The 18,879-nt window shown below is 44.1% G+C and overlaps 1 protein-coding gene across 1 annotated transcript in view; it reads right to left on the bottom strand.

Annotated features, from left to right (window-relative positions):
* The window catches only part of LOC126470843 (trithorax group protein osa-like), a 113,272-nt gene that overhangs the window by 51,965 nt on the left and 42,428 nt on the right, over positions 1 to 18,879 (bottom strand). Inside the window, 2 exon segments of the mRNA XM_050098859.1 lie at positions 2,237 to 2,373; positions 2,376 to 2,424. Coding sequence (XP_049954816.1) covers positions 2,237 to 2,373; positions 2,376 to 2,424 — 186 coding nt within the window.

The following is an 18,879-nucleotide window of genomic DNA, read 5'->3' as shown; positions in this document are numbered from 1 at the left end:
ATACACAGTGAACATGGAGATCTAAATTGGACTACAGTCTGGAAGTGGTTTCTGTGTCAGCAACAAACCTACTGGAGTTGTCAAGAGAATGGTTAAGCCCATATTTGGATCTAGCCAAAATATCACTGCTGATAACTGGTATTCAGATTCTCATCTTTTGACTATTTGAAGACAAAAAAGCTGTCGTATGTTGGAACTGTCTGAAAAAATGAAAGACAACTGCCACCAGATTTTCTTAACATAAAAGGGAACACACAATACAGCAGTATGTTTGGCTTTAATGATGGGAAGGTTTTCGTTTCCTACACACTGCGCCACAACAAAAAATTAGATTCTTGTACATTTGCTTCACAATGATGATGTCACTGGTCCTGAATCTGGAGAAATGGAAAAAAAAAAACAGAGATAGTCACTTTCTAGAATTCAACAGACAGTGGCATTGATAGTGCATATCAAATGTGTGTTACTTATTGTATGAGCAGAAACACAAAGCGCTGGCCAGTGATCGTTTTTTATTCACAATGTTGAATGTAGGTGGTCTCAACTCCCAGGTTATGTACCTTGAAAGTCAATTGGAGAAATTGCAGAGAAGAGTGTACCTAAAATCTCTGGCACATCAACTTGTGCTTGGAGAGCTACACAAAGGAAGTATGAAAAAGATTAGAATCCCCTCCAGCTTGCGAAGCTCACTCAAAAGATTTATTCACAAAAAAGACACAGAAATCACCTCCTCTCCCACATCTCAATATACGTAGACGCATCACCTGCACTACAAAAATGGGTCGCAGAAGGATGTCAAACTATGAATGTAAAAACTGTCAGAAATATAGTCTGCCAAGTTTGCTTATCTGTGCACCGATGTATTTCCTCTGGTAATTGTGAGAGAAGTTGAAAGGCACCAGCATCAAAACAGTGACTTAAAATGGTAGTTTTTTTCATAAATATATTTGTTTGATAAAATTAATGTGCTGAAAACTGTTACTGTTCAGTGGTGGATTCAAAAGTTCGGTTATTTATATTCTGTTTCTTCTGTGTTTAATAAAATGTTTTTTCAGCATCCATTTTCATATGTTGTGTTACTACACTTTCCCATGAAAGCCACCTACCACATTTAGGTTACTAAAGTTGAAAATATGAAATAATAGCTGATTTCAAAATCTCTGCCTGTTACGCTCATTGTGCCTGAACACAGGAGTCTCAGAACTGCACCTGATGAATGGTTAACCAAGCAGAATAAAAGGCCAAGAAAAACAATTTCCTGCCAACTCTTGCAGCCCTTCTGTTTGGAGGGAGAGGAGTTTTGGGAAAATTTGTTATTGGAGACCAAACATGGGTTATTTTTCTAAAGCGTACTCAAAGAGGTAGTCAATGGAATGGCATCAAAGGAACTCACTGAAGAAGAAAAAGTTCAAAACTTCGTGCCTGGCAGCTAACATTATAGCTACAGTATTCTGGAATGCAGGGGGCAATATTATTGTTGATTTTTTGGAGCAGAGATGCACAATTAATTCTGTCAACCATGTCAGAACCCTCAAATAGCTTAAAGCACATCTACAGTGAGTTTGCACAACATAAGCTATGGTGGATGCTGTTGTTCTGAATGACAATGCAAGACCACACATCAGTCATTACATCACTAAAGAGATTGTGAAAACTGGGTAGGAAGTTTTGCCTCATCCCTCATATAGCCCTGGCCTGGCATCATTAAGCTTCCACCTGTTTGGCCCACTAACAGCAGCTCTTCATAGGATTCACTTTGAAGATGAGGAGGCCATGAAAACATCAGTGTGTCAACGGTTTCAGAAGCAGGACTGTGCATTTTACCAATCCAGATTACGTGCCCTTGTTAAAAAGATGGACCAAACCCATGGAAATGGACAGATTATATTCAAAAGTCGTAGATTAATTGTCAATGTGTGCTTTCCAATCTATGTAGTTGCATTTGAAATCTTTGACACACACACACACACACACACACATACACACACACACACACACACAAGAAGCATTTCTTTTTGACTGACCCTCTTTTAAGCAACAGTTATTTCTCTTTCCTTATCAAACGCACAGAAAAAAACTTAACACTTGCACAATGGCTCTATTATTTATTGAAACACATTAAATTCCAATCACAAAATATTCTTAAAAAATATGTTAGTAGGAAAATCTATTTACAGTACATCTAGTTAGTATGTCTATGGAACTACCATGGAACTAAACACTGCACCTTGCATACCTCCATGAAGCCCCCTCTTTCCTTGACGTAAGCATACAACCGATAGAGATCGAGAGGATTCTTGGAGATGGTGGGACATGCTGAGATAGGTGTTCCATGCTCCTCCATGAACTGCAACAGTTTGTCAAGCCAAATGGGCGCTCGTGGTTCTCATCCATCTCATACAGTTTGCACAGGCTGTCTGGTTTCTGTGTCACATAACATACTTATTAGTGGGTTCAACCAATACACATTAAAACTCAAAATTTACAAGTACATCAAAATAGTTACAGTATTCTAACACCAATAACCTTAGTTACTATTTGTTGACTGTCAAGTTCAAGTGTAGTTCATACTGCATCTACCCCACTTCCCTATGGGAATACTAAAAACTGCTTTGACATATCTATCTTACCATGTTACATCAAACTGACTGTGATTAAAACTCGACAATTTCAGTTATGTGGTTACAAGCTACTTTGTCTGTCATAACACATGACATATAAATTCTCCCACTTTGTAAACGAAGATGGTGTCTAGAACTGATAGGTGCAAAAAACACAAAGGAAAAACAGAAACACTATTTCGAAGTACAAAAGGATATTTGTTTCTCTTTTGATGTATGTTCTTTTTATTCGGTATCAATAAGTCATTGCAAAGCCTAATCTAATGTTCGCATTCAAAGTAAATGTAAATCGCGATCTGGAGACGTATGTGCTAAGTAAGTGCATTAATAATCGAAAAGTTCTACCGCAGATAATAATAAAATTTGAAAAATGTTGAGAAAGCAGAGAGTGTTGCACTCTCGATTCAAAAAAGAACGCCCAGCGATCGACAGGTAAAAATTAGTAGAACTTCGTGCGTCCGTTAGAAGATGGATACGCGAAGCATACAAAAATTTCCACCGTCGTACCATAGCGAAAGATCTTGCCAAGAACCCCGGAAACTGCTGATCATATGTAAAATCACTAAGCGGATGGAAGGCTTCTATGCTGTCACTCATCGACCAGTCTGGGTTGGCAATAAAAGACAGTAAACGGAAAGGTGAAGTTTTTTATTTCATGTTTAAGAAATCATTCACGCTGGACGATGGTACAAATATACCGTCGTTCGACTGTCGCACAGACTCCCGCATGGAGCGCATAGAAATAGACATCCTTGGCGTAGGGAATAACTGAAAGAGTTGCAAACAAGTAAGTTGCCAGGTCCAGATAGAATCCCAATTCGGTTTCGGGGAGAGTGCTCTGCGGCACTGGTCCCTTACTTAGCTTGCATTTTCCGCGAATCTCTCGCACAGCGCAAAGTTCCGAGCGACTGGAAAAAAGCGCAGTTGACTCCTATATACAAGAAAAGCAAAAGTACGGACCCACATAATTACAGACCACTATCCTGAACATCGATTTGCTGCAGAATTCTTTAACATATCCTCAGTTCGTTGCACGGATTGCCCTTTTTTCACGTGCTGAGCATAGATGAAGGGCAACAGGCAGATTCCATATTCCTCGATTTCCGGTAAGCGTTTGAGCCGGTGCCCCACTGCAGACTGCTAATGAAGGTACAATCACACGGAATAGGTTTCCAGTTGTGTGACTGGCTAGAAGACTTCTTAAGAAATAGAACCCAGTGAGTTGTCTTCGGCTGTGAATGTTCATCAGAAACAAGAGTATCGTCAGGGGTGCCTCAGGGAAGTGTGATAGGACCGCTCTTATTCTATAAATGATCTGACGGTCAGGGTGAGTAGCCATTTAAGGCTGTTTGCTGATGAAGCTGTGATGTATGGAATGGTGTCTCGTTGAGTGACAATAGGAGGAAACAGGATGATTTACACAGAATTTTTAGTTGGTGTGATGAATGGCAACTAGCTTTAAATGAAGAAAAATGTAAGTTAATGTGGATGAGCAGGAAAAATAATGCTGTGACTTCCGAATACAGAATTAGTAGTGCTGCTCGCCACTCCATAGGAATTAAATATCGAGGTGTAACGTTGCAAAGCGACATGAAATGGAACGAGAACGTCAGATTGGGAGTAGAGAGGACGAGAGGTCGACTTCGTTTCATCGCAGAATTTTTCACCTGTAGAGGAGACTGTGTGTGGAGCACTAGTTCAACCCATTTTTAAGTACTGCTATAGTGTTTGGGATCCACACCAGGTCGTATTAATGGAAGACACTGAAGCAATTCAGAGCCTTGCTGCTAGATTCGTTACCAGTAGGTTCGATCAGCAAGCAAGTAGCACAGAGATGCTTCGTGAACTCAAATGGGAATCCTTTGAGGGAAGATGACGTTCATTTCGCGACGTATGCCATACTGAGGAAATTTAAAGAATCAGCTTCTGAGGCTGACTGCTGAACGATTTCATAGTCGCCAACGTACATTTCGCCTAAGGACCAGAAAGTAGGACTAGGAAGGAGGCTTACAGACAGTCGTTTCTCCCTCGATCTGCTTGCTACTGGAACGGGAAAGGAGGTGACTATCAGTGGTATGTTGTATGTTTTACCTTTCGACATGCAACATACGGTGGCTTGTGGGGTATGTATCTAGATATAGATGAAGATATCATACGTATTAAGCCTTAGTGATTTTGTCCGTCGTTAAAATGGTTTGTAGATGAACCTTGCGATAGCATTTCGCTGGTGGCAGTTTATCCCAATTGGAACATGGTCACCTTGACGTCCACCATATGTCACAGAAGTTCAGTGGAACAAAAAATCTAGACTCAGAATTGCATAGCAACCTTTAGTTACATTATACAGCTATTCGACGCACTCATGAACTCATTCTGCCCCCACCTAAAACATAATATTGCTGAAACCAGTTACTTCGTCACCGTCTCCTACCCCCTGCAAACTATAGTGAAGGGCGTTTAATTGTTTCCTACCAACGAGGTGAAGATTTGCCACTGACACATGCGCCCCTGTCCCCAATAAAATGTACTCCCCTAGTCGCTTACCACTCCCACAACGCCACTTTCCGCCTCCACATACGTTCTGCAGCATTGATATTGAATGGGGTTCCCGTTTGCTTTTAACGCTTGAACATTTCGCCCCCGTCCATTCCGCCACTTGCTTCTACAGTTCTTCCCGTGGTGCCCAACCACACGACAGTTCAACGTTGTGACTGACGGCACTGCCTCTGGACGTGCCCTGATCGCCCACACCTGTAGGATCGCACTTCAGCAGACAAAATGACTCGCCTATTGCATACCCCTGTCGCTATATCTATCTCCTGATCCGTAGCTAACCTAACGGCAGCGTTAATGTCTTTCGGGCTACATCACAGAACGCTTTTATACACATCGGACGGCAGACCTCTGAGGAAAGCGTCTGGACCTTTATGCTCCTCGTCCTGGAAGATAATCTTATTTGCTTCATCTCTTCCCATTAATTCGTAAGTATGCCAATTGACTTTTAGTATCCCATCGCTGAAACTTTCGACTGAATCATTGTGCTTCCCTGACGTTCCACTCAACTGTTTCCGTAAAAACCTCGCGCTATTCTGTTTTCTACAGCGTTTATTGATCCACTGTTCAAACCGCTCAGAAGACAGTACTTCTTCAACTCCCAGTTATACCTATCAAACGCTTTTGCGTCATCTGTCAGCCGCAACTAAGCCATTTGTAATAGCTAATCATCTGTGTAAACGCCAATCTTTGCTACTGCCTCCAAACCACCCAAGAAGGACAAAAGATGGTTCAAATGGCTCTGAGCACTATGGGACTTAACATCTCAGGTCATCAGTCCCCTAGAACTTAGAACTACTTAAACCTAACTAACCTAAGGACATCACACACATCCATGCGCGAGGCAGGATTCGAACCTGCGACCGTAGCAGTCGCGCGGTTCCAGACTGTAGCGACTAGAACCGCTCGGCCACTCCGGCCGGCCCAAGAAGGACAACACATCGTCAGTTGGTTTGCCAGAAAAGGGAGAAATCAAATTAGCGGCGGCTGAATCCACCGATGTAGTAGATAAACTGGACGATAGCCCATCTTCTTTCACATCAACCATTTGCCTATACGTCTCTGCCAAGTCCATTGTTAACTGCTTTACCTGATTTATTAACGTACGAATTACCTCCCGCCCGGAAATACCATGCGTCCTGGACTCTGTCACTGACCCCAATACACAATTAAGTATAATAAAACAGCAACACACCGAGTGACATGGTGCAGTGCTTAACACACTGGACTCGCATTCGGGAAGACAACGGTTCAAATCTGTTTCCGACCATCCTGATTTAGGTTTTCCGTGATTTCTATAAATCGTTTCAAGCAAATGCCGGGATAGCTCCTTTGGAAGGGTACGGCCAACTTCCTTTCCATCCTTTCCTAACCCGATGGGACGATGACCTCGCTGTTTGGTCCCCTTCCCCAAATCAGCCAAAACAGCAACAACATCAGGACAATATCCTCTCACAATCATCGATTAAGGTAAGATAAAGTTCCGCCTTCTGGCCCAATCGTGCCCGACCCATCGCCGTGTCATCCTCTGCCAATGGTGTCACTGGATGCGAGATGGAGGGGCATGTGCTAATCCCTCCGCTCTCCCGGTCGTTGTCGGATTTCCTGATCTTGGAATAGCTGCTAATTGGTCGCGTAGATCCTCAATTGACCCACGTGAGGCTGAGTGCACCCCGTAACCTCCCTGCAAGGAAAAAATCCTGGCAGTGCCAGGAGTCGAACACGGGTCCTCCAGCTGGCAGTCAGCCGCGTTGACCACTCAACTACGGAGGTGGACTCTCGCAAATCTACAATACTATCTTACATCTTACGCATAATCATGAGACTTCAATTCCCTACACTGCCTAGCACCATCGTCATAACGTCGGCACCTAAAATGCTCTATTGATACAGTAGTGACTCAGTACATGGTACACACACTGTGCCCTAATAGTTTGCACTACAAGCACCTTATTGGTCATAAAGAGTGCTCCCTGAAATTGCCACGAAATTTTGACAAATCAGCCGTTCTTCCGACATCATAAACACTACTCTAAAGTTCCGATAACACTCCCGCTTAGAAATCCTCTGCACGCTAAAGTAGAAGAACTAAACAAAACAGTTAGTCCACTGTAATTATTCCTGCTAACTGCTGCAGCCGGTATGAGATGCTGGGTCGGGCTGCCGATAGCCGTATCGGAGTTGCTTCAGACACGCAAATGTAGAGGCCCGAGGTTGATGACATCTACAGTAGCAGGGTTGAGACGAGGTGGTGGGTTGAGCCAGGCTGTTGACCGGTGGTCGACCAAGAAAACAGCATTAACACTCACTCATTTTATTAGAAAAGTTACAACACTCCTAGCGTTGCTCCGTAACAGTTACACCCGCTTGTCGTGTGACGACTGTTGCCGGCGGTTACTGATACTGTGGCCGATCAGCAGCCGGCTTAACGTCAACAGCAGAGCAGGACTGACTCTGGTAACCTGCGGCAGCTCGTACACCGTCTCTGCAGGTCAGGGCAGTAGCCCAGACAATGAAGACCAAACAAGGTGAAGTAGACGCAATTTTTTACGGTGGTAGGAGTTTCACGACAACGTACTAAAACTCCACATTAATGGCGTGTAAGGGTGGGGGTGGGGGGGCATTTAAAGGTCACTTTATTAAGTTTTTCTCGAATAATTCATAAACCGCAGCTTCTAGCGAAAATTATTCCCAGTACAAATTGAAACTACATTAAATTTCGTACAAAAACGGTATTATATGTTTTTTCTTTAGAGCTAACATTTTCGGCGTTGCAGGGGATGGAAAAGCTGAAGATTATTAAAAATACTGTTTTCATGGTAAAAAATTACTGTTTACTGTTAAATAAGGTGGGGTAAGAACAAAAATATTAAATTTGTGTCCAACGTTTAAGTGCAGTAGCGATGCAATAAGGGATAAATTGTGTTCTATGGGTGTAAGAGAGTGGGGAGGCATAGGTAGAGGACAGAAGTGCAAGGGAAGTAGGCTGCCGAATTGTAGTCATGCACTTCTCTCCTTCATATGTCTGCAAAACGAAGAGCGAGTGGTGACTTCCCACCACTCTATGTAACTCGCCACCTCACAAGAAGCAACTATAGGGTGTTTCACAACGTTATACTACAATTGCCCTCCACAGGATGGTGTGTTTATTTTCCACAAAAGTGTGTTGCACTACATGGGATACAGTTATGAGTTACTGTGCCACTAATACTAACGCAGAAACGCTTACGCTTTGCCAGTGATTAGTATGGCGGGCTGCAGAGGGTCTAAATAAGTTTGTGAAACACCCAGTAGTTGCTTCTTGTGATGTAGCGAGTGGAAATCACCTGTTCTGTCTTCAGGAGGGAATGGCATGACCACAGTCTGGCGAACTATCTTCCCTCGCACTTCTATCTTCACCCTCTCCACCCTGTTACACACTCGAGTATAATTTATGCCTCAGTAGGCTCTAAGATACTTATACGTGGTACAGACATTTAACATTTCATCTTAATCTACTTCATCTAACAACAGGCATTAATTTGATACCATCAGAACACTACTTTTAATAAACTGCGGGTTTTCCATCCCTCAGCAACGCCGAAACTATTGGTCGTAGAGGAAATACGAATAGTACGTTTTTTATTTTAATTTTTTACTGGGAAACAGTCTTGCTAGAAGCTATGGTTTTTGAGTCATTCAAACAAAACCTAAAAAAAGTTACATTTAAACCCCTCCCCCCCCCCCCCAACCAACACGCTCACACCCAACTGGTGGGGATTTATAGTATGTCGTTCATGACACTTCCTCATACAACTATACAAAATTTTGTGTCTATGTTTTTATTCTCGTAATTTTCCTTCATTGACCACAGGGCGCGCCTGTAGACAGGGTAGTCCGCCATGGTTCTTGTAGCGGATGACAGCTCACATCGATAGTGTTCGCCATTCCTAGCGGAGGCGTACAGCGCAAGTACAGGCTGATATCGGCTGTACAACTCCGGTCACGAACGGCTGACCTCCGAGGCAGAAATCCAGCTACTGCCGAAGTGAACCCGAGGTGGTCCACCAGTGGAAGGTGCCAACTTCACGGGAGTAGACTTAGAGCCAGTAGTCGGCTCGTCGACCATGTCACCCTGTTGCCTGATATCAACCTACAGCCGTAGTAGGTGCTGCGAGACTCCGATTATCTCTACTGGAAATAATGGGTATCTATACAGGTTTGGTGTCCAATAGTGCCGGGGCATTGCTTCTAAACACGTACCCCAAGACAGTGTTGCGGCCAGAATGTGGGCAACTGGCCTGCGACTTCCGTGGTCGCCCTGCCATTCTGCTTCGCCGACAGTACTGCGAGTACTGGCCTCTGACACGCAATGTGGAAACCAGAGGGTGTTACTGCCGCATCTCATGCAATGGTGTTTTGGTTCGCTCCGTGCCGAGTGGCGGTCGCGGCCTCCTTACAACAGCTGCGGCAATTCCGCTTAGTAGCACCGAAAACTAGTGGTGGCGGTATGAGACAGAGCACAAGCTCGGAATACGAAAGGATGATGAAGGAAATCGGCCGTGGCCATTTCAAAGGAACTAGCTAGGTATTTTGCCGGAGAAGTTTAGGGATATCAGTAAAAACCTAAATCTGGGTGAGCGACCGGGGATTTGAACTGTCGTCCTCTAGAATGCGAGTCCATTGTGCTAATCACTGCGCCATCTTGCTCGGTCCAGATGATACGAGAGGACTTCAGAATGTAAGTTATACGTTATTATGGCAGGCAAAGAAACTTTTATTGAATGCTGTACTACTCTTTAAAATGGCAGACATACGTGACACTTGTTTTCGACATAGTCACCAGCTCTTTGTAAAACAACGAACGGATGTTCAACCAATCGTTCAGCGCCTCGACGATCCATCCATTGCTGAGGCAGTCATTCGAGAACCACTGTGTGAACGTCCTCATCGTCGGAAAATTTGTAACGGCTGTGAATTACTTTCTCGATTGATTGAAAATTTCCGTCTGTGGCCCATATCGATGGTCTTCCTTCCCGTTCAGCATGACCCATGTCTGTGCGCCGTTGTCAGATTACCAGCTCTGTTTCACTATGGCTGGACGTGACATCGCATTTAGTTTAAATACCGCCAGAATTTCACGGTGACCCTGTGAATCATTTAGATGATTCACCTATAAGAATTGTATATCTAAATTGTACACGTTTTCAACGTGAAATTCTGGCGCTCACTTACGCCCTGGAGTTCGTTTCCAACTGCCGCTCCCACAGTGTGATGCACACCGCAGCACTGCCACTGCAGCAGACCATGAACATGTGCTCTCTTCTCAGAGTGCGCCACTCGTGCTGTGTAATGATCTTAGTCCCCTGACACTACGCGCTACGCCACGGAATCTCAAAGAGCGGAGCGAAGGAAAGTTGCAGTTATTTTGAACAGAATTGAATCTACGTTTACGTTATTTTGTGCTCCATTTATCAAATTTTGTTGGTGGTAGCGTAGTTAATTTTAGCCTCCCATCAAATCTAACCTGAATGCCAGCAAATATTTAAAAGTATGAGTGAGTGATGACAGACAGTGAGCGAGAATAGGCTTCTAATTTAAGGATAATCACGGTTAGTTCAAATATATGCTTACTTCTTAGTCGGAATTATAGCAGTTCCAGCTTCGACACATAGGTAGAACATTAAATAATTAATTTTTCACCTGCTCTCATATCCTCTCTCCATCGTCATTATAGTATCCGAACAAATTAGTACTAGAAGTTAGTTACTACTGAAATGTTCAGTTACTGCTACCTGGAGTCCCATGTAGCGTACTGATATCATTACAGTTGTAACAACGATGCAGCCACAGATATTTAAAGAACGCGCACTCGCTTGCCATGATCCCAAATGCACTTGACGCTTGTTATCAATCCTGCCGCTTTTCACGTAATGTAGTGAGGTCTAACAAACTAGGTCAGTGCTATACGGTGCATTTGTGTAACTCCGTTTAATATACAGGGTGACCTAAAAGTTTGTTAACATTTTAAAACCCGCTAATTCAGGGAATAATGTAGATAGGGAGGTAAAAATTGATATACATGCCTGAAATGACATGGTGTTTCACTGAAACCAAAAACGAGTGCAAAAACTGGCTAACAGACAATGCTGGACAGTAAAATGTCGGTGACGCCGCATGAGAATCGTGTATAAAATGAGCTGTAATGAGAGAAGGTTTATAAACACGTGCTGGAAGGTACGACCTTTATTCAGTATGGCGCTCCTCTCCATATTGCTATGCTTGTGAAAGACGTCTTGTGTACATCGCTTGGTGAGGATCGAATGCTGCGTTGTCACGTCCGTCATCCTTGACCTCCCAAGTCCCCAGCCCTTAATCCGTGTCATTATTGATTGTGGGGTCATCTGCAGTCGCAAGCCTACCACGATCATCCGATTTCATTAGGAATGCTAAAAGAAAACATCCGACGGCAGTTTCTCACCATACCTGCTGTTCAGTGCTGTTCACAACATTGTCGCTCCACTACAGGTATTGTTGATGAATGACAGCCGATATGTTGAGCATGTGTTACAAAAAACACCGTCTTTCCCAAAAATCAATTTTTATGCTAATTATTACTTTTGTATACACGTCAAAAAAAGTTTTGCATCACCCCGATTCCAGGAACTCCTGAAGATAGACGTTGACTGTGGTTATTGTATCACACACACAGTCCCTTTGACTGTCACTAAACCCACCCGAAGATGTAAACAACCATGCATGAGCAGCGCCTATTAGACGGAGGGGGTCCGACAGCCGATCAGTTCCACTCATTACTCCAGGAAGGAGGTACACAGCACGTGTTGTCTGTAGTTCAACCGTACCTAGACGGTCAATACCGCGGTTCGATCGCTTCTGCATTGTTACTTTGTGCCAGGAAGGGCTCTCAGCAAGGGAACTGTCCAAGCGTCTCGGAGTGAACCAAAGTGATGTTGTTTGAACATGGAGGAGATACAAAGAGACAGGAACTATCGATGACATGCCTCGCTCAGGCCCCCCAAGTGCTACTACTGCAGTGGATGATCGGTACCTACGGATTATGGCTCGGAGGAATCCTGACAGCAACGTCAGAATGTTGAATAATGCAGCCACAGGACGTCGTGTTACGACTCAAACTGAGCGCAATAGGCTGCATCATGCGTAACTTCACTCCCGACGTCCAAGGCGAGATCCATCTGTGCAACCACGACACCATGCAGTATGGTATAGATTTGCCCAACAACATTCCGAAAGGGCCGCTCAGGATCGGCATCGCGTTCTCTTCAACGATGAGTGTCGCATGTGCCTTCAACCAGACAATCATCGGAGACGTGTTTGGAGGCAACTCGGTCACGCCAAACGCCTTAGACACACTGTCCAGCGAGTGTAGCAAGGTGGAGGTTCCCTTCTGTTTTGGGATGGCATTATGTGGGACCGACGTACGCCGCTGGTGGTCATGGAAGGCACCGTAACGGAAGTACGATACGTGAATGCCATCCTCCGACCTATAGTACAACTATATCAGCAGCATATGGGTGAGGTATTCGTCTTCATGGACGACGATTAGCGCCCCCGTCGTGCACATCTTGTGAATGACTTCCTTCAGGATAACAACATCTCTCGACTAGAGTGACCAGCATGTTCTCCAGACATGAACCCTATCGAACATACCTGGGATAGATTGAAAAGGGCTGTTTATGGACGACGTGACCCAACAAGCACTCTGAGGCATCTACTCTGAATCGCCGTTGAAGAGTGGGACAATCTGGACCAACAGTGCCTTGATTAACTTGTGGATAGTATGCCACGACGAATACGGGCATGCATCAGTGCAAGAGGACGTGCTACTGGGTATTAGGGGTACCGAGGTGTACAGTAATCTGGACCACCACTTCTGAAGGCCTCGCTGTATGGTGGTGCAATATGCAATGTGTGGGTTTCATGAGCAATAAAAATGGCGGAAATGATGTTTATGTTTATCTGTATACCAATTTTCTGAACAGGTTCCGGAACTCTCGGAACCGAGGTGAAGCAAAATTTTTTTGATGTGTTTATTATGTGAAACGCCATGCGCTGGTGATTTGCTGAACTTTTTTGGTTTCAAGAAAACCCCATCTAATTCCAAGCATGTGTGTATATTTTTACCTCTCTGTCTACATTTCCCCGCGAAGTATTGAATTTTCTAATTTTAACTGACGTTTGGATCACCCCATACAAACAACAGACATTGTCTTGCGTACGTATCACTTACTGTCGCCAAGTGGGGTATTTTTATTTCAAAGCAACAGTTCCATTTTGTACCCGTGCGAATTGGCATCACCATTTGTCTATATTATCTCGAGATAAATAGCTCTGTCTTTTATACGTGTAACTTATTACCGCAACTTGTGGTCTCGTCAAGAAACAATAGATTCCACGTCTTTCCCATACGATATTACTTCTGTTCCAGGAGATGTTCAGTCATATAAATAATGGAACTGGTAGAGATTTTTATTGTGCATTCGTTGTCCGAGCATACAGCAAATGTTCCCTCTGGCAATGCTAACACATGATAGGCAGAGATCGGCAGTACGCATTTAGCCGACTGCGTGCTGTGTTGCAGCCCGAGGTCGTCGCACTCTGCGCTGCACCAGGTGACGCGGATGATGGACGCGATGACGCTGCTGGAGCCGTTCGCCTTCACCAAGATGACGACGACGCGCTGGCAGTCGCACGTGCCGCCCCCGCAGCCACAGCGCCGGACAGCCGCCAAGCAGCACCCGCAGAACGCTCACCGCCCACGCGCCCGCCTGCACAGGAACAAGTCACCCGCCACAGGTCAGTCGCTCGCAAACCGCCTACCCTCACTTTGTGGCTGTGGCGGTTTGTCAACGGGTACCGTACAATATTTACATACACTATATGATCAAAAGTATCCAGACACCTATTAGTGGACGTTAATAAGGGGTGCGTGCTTCCTTCGCCTTTATAACGACTTCAGTTCTGCTGGGGACACGTTCAATGACGTGTCTCAATGACTGTGGAGGAATGGCATTCTTCCTCGAGAGTCGAAACCAGAGATGGTAGTGATGTTGGATGCTGGGGTCTGGAGTAAAGTTGACGTTCTGACTCACGCTAAAGGTTTTTCTTTGCATTCATGCCGGCACTCTAAGCAGGCCACTCCATTTTAGGCATATTATTGGCCACAAAACATTATCTCACAGATGCTGCTTTACGACAGGGAACATTGTCCCGCTGGTATAAACCAGGATTGTCTCCGAAGTGTTCCCCTGCTGTACGCAGTACAGCGCTTTCTTAAGTGCAGTAAGGAAACCACATCCTAGCCACGAAAAATGCACCCATACGGCCATCTGTAACCGTATTTCACCGTAGGCACTATATATCATGGCAAGCAACGTTCTGTAGGCACTCAACAAACTAAAACCTCTCTATCGGATTCTCGATGGGTGTAGTGTGATTCATCACTCAAAATCACTCGTTTCCAACAACTCACTCTTCAGTGGCGTCGCACTTTACGTCACTACAAGTGTCTCTTTGCGCTGACTACAGAAATTTGTGACTTAACAGGAATTATTCCATTACGCCATTCTTTTCGACTCCTTATGCAGTCATTATGCTAGATGGACTGAGATTCATGAGTAATTTTTACCGCTGATTTCATACGACTTTTTACAATCAGCCTACCCCAGTGCTCGAGGGTCCCTGTTGGTCGATACATTGAGTCTGCATGGTCTTGGTTTAGCTGTTGTTGTTCCTTTGCATTTCCACTTCACAATCGCATCACCAGTCGACTTGTGAAGCTTTAGAACGGCCGAAATATCCGTGATGGATTCATTACTTAGGTGACATGCAGTGACTATACAGTCCATGTTCGAAGTCACTAAGCTCTCCTGACCGACCCATTCTGCCGTTACTACTCCTCTACTGACAACACACTCCGTTTCTACTGGCGGATCCGCCTCACGTGCTTGGTTTAGCTGTTGTTGTTCCTTTGCATTTCCACTTCACAAACGCATCACCAGTCGACTTGTGAAGCTTTAGAACGGCCGAAATATCCGTGATGGATTCATTACTTAGGTGACATGCAGTGACTATACAGTCCATGTTCGAAGTCACTAAGCTCTCCTGACCGACCCATTCTGCCGTTACTACTCCTCTACTGACAACACACTCCACACCTCCGTTTCTACTGGCGGATCCGCCTCACGTGACATCCAGTGGTCAGTTCCGTATTATATAAGGGTAACCGTATACTTCTGCTCAAATAGTGAATGTTGATACTACAGCTATGAGTTGGCCATTTGTTTTCCCTGGAACATTTTTCATGAAATCTCCAGTCACAGCCTTCGCTCTATGAATGATAGTATGCTGGAATAAAAGAGAAGAGGGTGAGCGCTTGTGATCCCCCGTCTTCGAGTTCATTAAAAATTTTGTATCTGCTCCAGCACGTGGATCTGCTCCTGTGAACCGCTTCTGCAAAAAAGGCCAAGAGTAAAGGACACGAGTAGGAGCAGGAAAGGGTGAAGTACTTCGGTACTGCGTGTAAATTTAAAGCACCTTTACTATAGGAAGAATATGAATACTTAAATTGTTACTTAACTTTGGCGTTCATGCGATGCCGTACATCAATCAAAGCTAACATCGACTAGAAGTTTCAAAGGCAAAATCTGTAGTGGCTCGTCCACTATGCAATAGAAACAATCTTGCTAGGTCGTCTGCTCGTAATGAAATGGGCTGAACGTGGAGCGGCGCTCGTCGAGCTCCACATCGTCGGCTAGAGGGCGCTGTGGTCGGAGTTGTTCGTCCGCTCTCGTAGTGCCAACCTAAGAACTTGTACCTAAGCCGTCGCATCGTAGCTATCGATACCACAAAAATTGTGGCAGTATCATGAGGGGGATGCTGTTCCGGCCGTAGTGAAGCATCTATCCCACTTGCTAGGACGAAACCACGGAAAATCTAAATCTGAGCTGAGACTTTTAACTCGTTCCTCCGACCCACCAGTCCAGTGAAGAGGGCATCAGCCACTTCCACTTGGTTTACACAGTGTGAGAAGCAGACAGCTGTTCCGTATTACTTCAAAATCTTCATAATTCAGGATCCGAGGGGCTATCATCAGCTGAAAAAAAACCAGAACGCATTGACATACCATAGTGTCTCAACTACGATTTTTCTCTCAGCGAACAAGATACTCCAGTAGCTAGAACTAACTTGACTAAAAACCATCGTTGGACTGGTACTAGCTGAAAAATCCATACTCCTTCAGTGACGTCATTTACATCTACATCTACGTGATTACTCTGCTATTCACAATAAAGTACCTGGCAGAGGGTTCAATGAACCACCTTCAAGCTGTCTCTCTACCGTTCCACTCGCGAACGGCACGTGGGAAAAACGAGCACTTAAATTTGTCTGTGTGAGCCCTGATTTTTCTTATTTTATCGTGATGATCATTTCTCCCTATGTAGGTGGGTGGCAACAGAATGTTTTCGCAATCGGAGGAGAAAACTGGTGATTCACATTTCATGAGAAAATCCCGTCGCAACGAAAAACGCCTTTGTTTTCATGATTACCACTTCAATTCACGTATCATGTCTGTGACACTATCTCCCTTATTTCGCGGTTATACAAAACGAGCTGCCCTTCTTTGAACTTTTTCGATTTCATCCGTCAGTCCCACCTGATGCGGATCCCACGCAGCACAGCAATACTGCAGAATAGGGTGGACAAGCGTGTTGTAAGCAGTCTCTTTAGTACACCTGTTGCACCTTCAAAGTGTTCTGCCTATGAATCGCAGTCTTTGGTTTGCTCTACCCACAATATTATCTATGTGATCGTTCCAATTTAGGTTATTTATAATTGTAATCCCTAAGTATTTGTCTGAATTTACAGCCTTAAGATTTGCGTGACTTATCGGGTAATCGAAATTTAGCGGATTTCTTTTAGCACTCATGTGAATAACTTCACACTTTTCTTTATTCAGGGTCAATTGCCACTTTTCGCACCATACAGATATCTTATGTAAATTATTTTGCTTGTATTTTTGATCATCTGATGACTTTACAAGACGGTAAATGATAGCATCATCTGGAAACAATCTAAGACGGCTACTCAGATTGTCCCCTATGTCGTTAATATAGACCAGGAACAATAGAGGGCCTATAACACTTCCTTGGGGAACGCCGGATATACTTCTGTTTTACTCGATGACTTTCCGTCTATTACTACGAATGTGACCTTTCTGACAGGAAATCACGAATCCAGTCGCAGCCTACTCCGTAGGCTACGGTTTAGATAGTTTTGATGCACGGCAGTTCTTTAGTTTCACGAGCCTTATTTTATGTGCTGTCACCATCTATCTCTAATAGTTAGTGTTGCTGATTGTTACTAGAAAGTTAGGTAGGAGCTTCATTTCCGGTAACTTTTCTTGAATTGAGAGGTCTGCAATTGGGTCCAAGGCGCGTGACATGCTGCGTGAATCAGTAAGTGTCAACATTGACACATGAGCCGCCGAAATTGAGTCAGGCTGAAAGGACTTACACCAGGCTGGGTGGTGGGAGTGCTGGCTCCGCTTCCAAATGACAAATCTGTGTGTGGGGCGGCGGATGTTTAAGTTTGTAACAATAATAAAAAATCTGATTGCTGGATATATGCTTGCAAGTTGAATCAGTTTCTAGCTTTTAGAATGTTGTTATTGCTGTCTTTTGCCGTTCTCAACACTGGCTCTCTATTTACTCCGTGACCCCCAGAAAGTGATTTAATAAAACTTGGAGCCAGTAAATAGATATCCTAGTGCCCACTTTACCTGAGAATGTTCTTATAGCTGCAGCTTATAACTCTGAGGAATTAGGAGATTGTCCGGGATTTCTAATCAAAAACGGTTTTCCAAAATAGTTGAGTATATTCTGAAATTCACTGATAAAAACCACAAGTATCCCTACAACCTAACTAACAGAACAGTTCAGAGTCTAATGCGCTAATGCAACTATAAATGTCCGAATCAAATGTTAAAAAGAATGCTCGCCATAATTTGATGAAAATACTTCATCAAACGCCACGCTAAATATTTGGTACAATGTCTGTCCCGCGACGGCACATGAAAATACGACAATACGCAAACTGAAGCTAGATAATGAAAATCATTCCAGAACTAACACTTCACATAAAATGTTTTCATAGTTCCGCGTATCTCTAGTAACTTAATACGGCACCCGAGGCTGTTTGTAGCAGATACACTGATGCGACGCGACTACCGACACAGATGGCGTGTCCTTCAGCGTCTGGAGAGAACTGGGGCCTTGCTTCCACGCGCAGTGTTCTTATATATAAAGCCGCGGTGCGGACGGCGAAGGGAATGCCTGATCTTTCCGGCTCTCTCGACTAGCCGCTGGGCTAGTAACGCACCACTTCAAGTTACATAATAATTTATAGCTTCTTTGGCTGATGGCCGAAGAAGCTCTTAATTTAAACGTGCATTCAGCACGCAGGTAAGTATTGATAATAAAATTTTGACGTGGCTAAGTTAAATACTTTGGGCGAGAGAATTAATCTAATTACCCTGCACGCAGCAGATGAGCTCTGAACTGTCCCTTTTGAGATCCGCTATCGCTATAATTTTATAGGTATTAAAAAGAAACTTTACACATCTTCATAATCATAGCGGACCTCCAACCTATTTAAATCTAAACATCCTAGCCTTATTTACTAGCCT

Source organism: Schistocerca serialis, chromosome 3 (assembly GCF_023864345.2).
Source record: "Schistocerca serialis cubense isolate TAMUIC-IGC-003099 chromosome 3, iqSchSeri2.2, whole genome shotgun sequence".
NCBI lineage: Eukaryota > Metazoa > Arthropoda > Insecta > Orthoptera > Acrididae > Schistocerca > Schistocerca serialis.
This window is presented reverse-complemented; position numbering and strand designations above follow the sequence as displayed.